The sequence below is a fragment of the Neovison vison genome, chromosome 5 (genome assembly GCF_020171115.1).
Source record: "Neovison vison isolate M4711 chromosome 5, ASM_NN_V1, whole genome shotgun sequence".
Taxonomy (NCBI): Eukaryota; Metazoa; Chordata; class Mammalia; order Carnivora; family Mustelidae; genus Neogale; species Neogale vison.
Window position 1 is genome coordinate 101,399,608 of NC_058095.1, and position 6,000 is coordinate 101,405,607.

General features: G+C 36.7%; 1 protein-coding gene across 2 annotated transcripts in view; it reads right to left on the bottom strand.

Moving 5' to 3' along the window:
• TRPC4 (transient receptor potential cation channel subfamily C member 4) overlaps nucleotides 1-4,898 on the bottom strand; it is a 148,606-nt gene extending 143,708 nt beyond the window's left edge. For both annotated transcript variants that reach the window (XM_044249631.1, XM_044249630.1), the window contains exon 1: nucleotides 4,521-4,898. In XM_044249631.1, coding sequence (XP_044105566.1) covers nucleotides 4,521-4,898 — 378 coding nt within the window. The remainder of the gene's footprint in view (nucleotides 1-4,520) is intronic.
• Between the last annotated feature and the right edge of the window lie 1,102 nt (nucleotides 4,899-6,000).

Sequence of the window (6,000 nt, forward strand, 5' to 3'; positions counted from 1 at the left end):
AGCAGCATTCCTATGGAACCGTAAGTTCCGGGGTCTCATTCCAGACCTGCTGGATCAGAAACACATGGGGCAGGATCCAGCAATCTGTGTTTTATTAAACCCTCCCAGTGATTCTAATGGTGCTGAAGGCTGAGAACCACTTTCTAAGTGGAAAAAGGGAGAAGAAAGCTCTGTTTCTGATAAGCATGCACTGAAGCAGCTGAAACTGAAATTGAATGTGGCCTTGAATCTGGCCTGAGATGACGTCAAGGAGAAAGGTCTGCTAGAAATAATTAAAAGTCAAGTAACTAATCAATTGGCTCAAAACTGGGGCTAAGAAGCCACTCTCAGTTATCCCCTGTAGAGAAATAAAGTACTCAGAAGGTAAAAGAAAAGTATAATAAAATTATCAGAGAATATCAGAGTAATGATTGTAGCAAGGGAACAGTCCCAGTAAGATATGTGATGTTCCGTCTTCCTGCTTAATGCAGAGAATCACACGTGTTATATATATATATATATATATATATATATATATATATATATATAAATTTTCTCTATTTTTTTTAAGATTTTATTTATTTATTTGACAGAGATCATAAGTAAGCAGAGAGGCAGGCAGAGAGAGGAAGGGAAGCAGGCTCCCCTCTGGGCAGAGAGCCCAATGCAGGGCTTGATCCCAGGACTCTGGGATCATGACCCGAGCCGAAGGCAGAGGCTTTAATCCACTGAGCCACCCAGGCTCCCTGAATCACACATTCTTTAAGCTGTTTACTATATGAAAGAAGTTAAGAATTACTCTTTCCATTTGTTGACAGTAAATTAAAAATAAATCACTAGAACTCAATACTCTGATTTATGTTGGTCTGCATTAAATATGGAAGGAAATAATTAATGATCTATGCCCATCTATTTATCTGGCAAAACTGAAATACCTTTGTTAGATGCTGCACTGAGAAAATCTTTTAATAGCCTAATAATTAAAAACACTTAAACAATTTATAAGAGTAAGAAAAGAAAATCAATGTCAGAGTGATAGGAAGACAGGAGGCTTCAAAGTCCTCATTATCATCTATGTATCAATCCCAGACTCCTTTCTTAAGTCCAAAATTTCAAATTGCCTCCTAGATGTCAATTTCAACAAAATAAAAAACTGAGTATATCCAATCAGGTCCTATAGACCATGTCTATAGTCTCTATGCTAGTGAATGGAGTTAACTTTTTCGAGGTATACACCTGTCAATAGCCTTCCTCCTTCTTTAGGCCCTTCTCCTACCTCTTCATGTCCTCTACCTACTAACAGTTTGTATATACCAGTCAATACCTAAGAATTTATTTCTCCTTCATCTTTTCCATTGTAATCACTCTTACTCATATCCCCACGATATTTTTCCTCTCTTCACAACTAGACCTTCAGACTCCAAAGAATAGGAACAATGTCTACTCCCTAGCATCCAGCACAAGGCCAGGCACAATAAGCATATGCAAATAGTAACTTGTTCTCTGGAGAATGTACACAAACCAATCTGAAACACAGCTCCTATGACTTCAGGATGCCATGCACACTGTGTCTTCTTCCAGACAAAGAAAGGGATGTGTGACGAACTTATAGAAGAGTATATTTCCTGATCTACATTTCTCACTTTTTAAGTTCTTTTTAAAATTTTTTTATTTATTTACTTTTGTGTGTGAGAGAGAAGGAGAGAGAGAGTTGGCATGGGTAGGGGGAAGGGTAGAGAGAGAAGCAGATTCCCTGCAGAGCAGGGTGCTGGACGCCTGGCTCAATGTGGAACTCAATCCCAGGACCCTGGTATGATAACTTAAGCCAAGGCAGTTGCTTAACCGACTGAGCCACCCAGGTGCCCACATTTTAGGTTCTTAAGTAAGTGTTCTAATAATCAGATTTGTATAATTTTTATATTATTTCCTTATTCTTGACTCATTTCTGGACAATTTACGTTTATTTCGTCCACTTGGATATTATTGTTTCTAGGTATAAACACTTGGCTTTAGTGATCTCAATAGAATTAACGGCAATGTGTCCCACAGTCTTTGGGGGATGCCCATGAGACTAGAAATTCTGCAAATTTTAATAATACACAAAATGGCTTACAACAATCACAGGAATCATCTAAGAAATTATAATTTACAAGAGAAAAAAATTCCTGTTACAAACATATTTGCTACATACAACACAGATGTATGGAAACTTACTCTAAAACGTGTTGGCTGTACCTAAGAGATGTATTATCTAAGTAAATCACAGATAAATGGCCAAGATCTAATGGGATTTACTGTATCTCCCATCCAGCCCAGAGAGCATCTTTTGTATGCTACACTGTATACATGTTATGTTCTAACAAAAATGTAACATTGGTTTTGTTCTTTCAAAATTATCAAATTCAAATAAAAAGATACGTTTTTTTTTTTTGGTTGTTTATTCTTAGTGCCTTCACGGAAGAGGAATTCTAGAATGTACAAATACAAAAGGAAAATTCTTGGCCAGCAAATAGATACAAGAGAAATCTTCCAGAAACACATGGCCTGGGATATTTCTGACTCCTGGCAGACTGCAAACCTTTACTGCCTTTTGTTAATAATCAGGGTTCAGATCAAGTGCCTGTAAGGAGCCAGGACCTACTTGTGAGACCAGAGTTTAGCTCAGAAGTTGAGTATCTTCCAACAAACACTCTTATAATAGCAGATATCTTCTCCAGACACCAAATTACTCTGGCCAGCACAAATGTCATTTGCTAAAGAGACATTGAAATGTATGGCCAGTGTTCTCTACAAAACAGAGCTAAAGTTATTTAGTAATAAATGTAAAAAGTCCACTTAATGACAATTTTGTCCTTTAGATTCAGTGCAATCTAAAATGATCTAGACTGTAGTCACAACATCGGCCTCACGGTCCCCTATATGGACTTAAGACAAGAGGGTGCACAATACAAGGTCGTTGTTGTTAGAAACCATGGGGTACAACTAGAAGAAATTTCAAAATCACAAGGTGACAAAAGAAGCAGCAATTAAACTTACACAGAAGGTAACAGACTCCTACTCATTCCTATCTGTGCCTGCAGTTCCCTTTGCGGTAGAAGTCTGGGCCATAACATATATCTTTAGCTATAACCATGACCTGGTCACTCCTGTCAAGGTTTGTACAAGTTTCAAAGGACAGATGCAACAGGAGATTTTCTGCCAGTAAAATTTTAGTGATGTGATGGGAAAGTAACACACAAACAATGGGATATGAAACCAACCACAAAAAGCTAGTAAAGCAACAAGCAAAGATGTTGTCCTTGTGGACTGTTGCTTTCTGAAAGCTTGGGGTCAGGTAAGGGGAGGGGTGAATGGTGGTCAGGCATAAAAAAGGACCATAGAACACAGCCTTCTGAGAATGCAGCAAGAGTTCTTCTTCTTCTTCTTTTTTTTTTTTTTTTTCCAGGAGACACCCAGCCATGAAGTTGCTCTGCTAATAATGGCAAGGATTTTGATAAAAGTCCTCCAGTCAAGCAGAGATAACAGGAGTTACAGCAGAGCTGGCTTTAAAAGAATGCAGCATCTCCTAACAGTCTGCACAGACTGTGCATTACCCAATACAGCAGAAACGGCTACAGTAGAATCACACACATTTGAAGATTTTATTCTAAAAGGCACATTTTTGCAGTATGTGCAATGTCTTTGCAATTAGTCAATAGGACCTGAAGCAGGGAAGTGAAGGGTTCGGTGTGAGAGGAAAAAAGGATCCAATAGACAATTTGGATACAGGGCAGTCACAAACAGAAGGGTCTAGACAGACAAGAACAGATTCCTTTTTCGTTCTTGTTTATGATTTCTCCACTTCCTTAGTGATTAAAAAAAAAAAAGTCAAACAACAACAACAAAAATAGGAAGACAGGAAAAAAAACCCCACACATTGTAGAATTGTGTGCCATTTTAGCATATTTTCATTTAGTGATGACACTAAGATATAGCAACATTTTGGCATGCAGTTAAACCTATAGTCAGGGGTTAGGTATTTTCCAATAATCCTATTTTTTTATTTGCCTCAATTTAAAGAATCCACTGGAGTTTGTTAATGAACAATAACAAAATTAAATGATACAATTCATATCTACTTGCAGTAAGATGCAGAATTCCAGAACAGGCAAGCAGATGAAACAGGAAAATAGCAAACGGATTCAGCCTGCTGCGGCAGAGTGTTGGAAATGAAAAGGCAAGAGGAAAAATACCCACACATGCAGAGTGAGCCTCAGACAACATTCTAGGCTGGGCTGGAAACATAGGAATGTTTCCAATGAATGGGAAGCCGCCATGGGCTCCTTTGTTCTGCTTTAGTTCTCACTGAAGGGCTGGTTAGCCAGGGCACGACAGGCAGGTGCCAGTGACTGTCGGCAGGTGTGAAGTGTACTAACCACTAGTTCTCTATCATAATAGTTCTGATTTCTGTGCTTCTAATTCTTAAAGTTTAGAGATAATCTGAATATCCACAGAAACCTTCTGCAAGCACAATCTATCAAAAACGGTGCTTTGGCACGTACCTGTTTTTCGCCACTGGGCTTTTTGTGGTTCAGTAACAGCTCAACAGCTCCGACAACTTCCTTCCTGATAGCGTGTAATAGGGCATCTCCAACATAGACATTAAAGCTTAAAAGAAGTTCAATGAGCTCCAAGTTCTCATTTTCAATTGCGATGAGGAGAGCAGTTCTTCCAAGAGGATCAATGCAATTAATATTGATTTTAAAATAAATTTCAGCTTCCTCCAGGGATTTCTTGACACTTGCATAATCTCCCTTTTCCACAGCATTTAAGTAGGCTTTTTCTGACGGTGAGAGTTCTGATTCCGCTCGGACTATCCTTAGAGGAATCCGATCTCTGTAGGGAGCATTCACGTTCCTTTTGTAGTAGAACTGAGCCATGTTTCATGCCATGCTATTTCCTTGTCTCTGAAAGTGCAAAGAGAACCCAAAATACGCAAGGATTAGTGCTGGTACACTTTTTAATCATGGTGCATCACACTTAACAACTAACAATAATGCCAATAATAATAATGATACCATTTTATTAAATAATAAGAGTTATTATTATAACTCTTATTATTAAGCCTTAATCATTATTCAGTTATATAGAAACACAATTGCAAATTCCTAATCTAAGAGGAATAAAAACTGGGAATGTTACTTAAAAGATGACATCTGTCAGAGGATATACCTGCAATTTTTGGAAATTATTTACAAAATGTGTCATAAATATATGCAGTTTTTAGCAGGGAACCTTGAAAATCAAAGGCTGTAGTTTTGAGGTCCTAAAACTGGACCGAGGATATTCAAATGTATCATTCACTGTCAATTTTGCTCATCATGGAGATGCTGTCAAAACTATGAAATATCACTTTCTTAAAAAAATGCTTTTCATTTGTCATGTATTCTATTCTTAAAGTTAGTAAGTACTGACATCAAAGTTAATGTGAATTAATAATATTAATGTCAATAAAATGTCATATTGAACCCCGATGAGTATAAATTTTTTTCCCATTTGTAAGTGAATTCACTGAGGGGGGAAAGAACCAAGATATTAATGATCAAGATGAATCTAAGCAATTCAAGTTCCAAAGGAAGAGTTTAGAAATGGATTAAATATAAAGTTTATTATGAAAATGCTCTTTTCTTAATTCTATTACCTTTAATACCATGAAGCAGTAAACCAAAAGACAGGAATATATTCATTGCAAAACATAAAGATACACTGCCATAAAGATACATTTGAAGATGAGGGAATTACTTTAAAAAATAAAAGAACATCTTAAGATAGATTGATAAGAACAAAGTCACTGGAAACTCTATTGATTTAGTATCATCCTACTGATAAATATTTACAGAAAAATCTATTGTTTAGAATATAATTTTTTATTGCTGTTAGTTCCTGATTTCATACTTATGTGCTGAACTATTATTTTATTATTCTATGTCATTTATATTCAACTCACTTGTTTATTTACATACATTTACTATTAAATTAAAA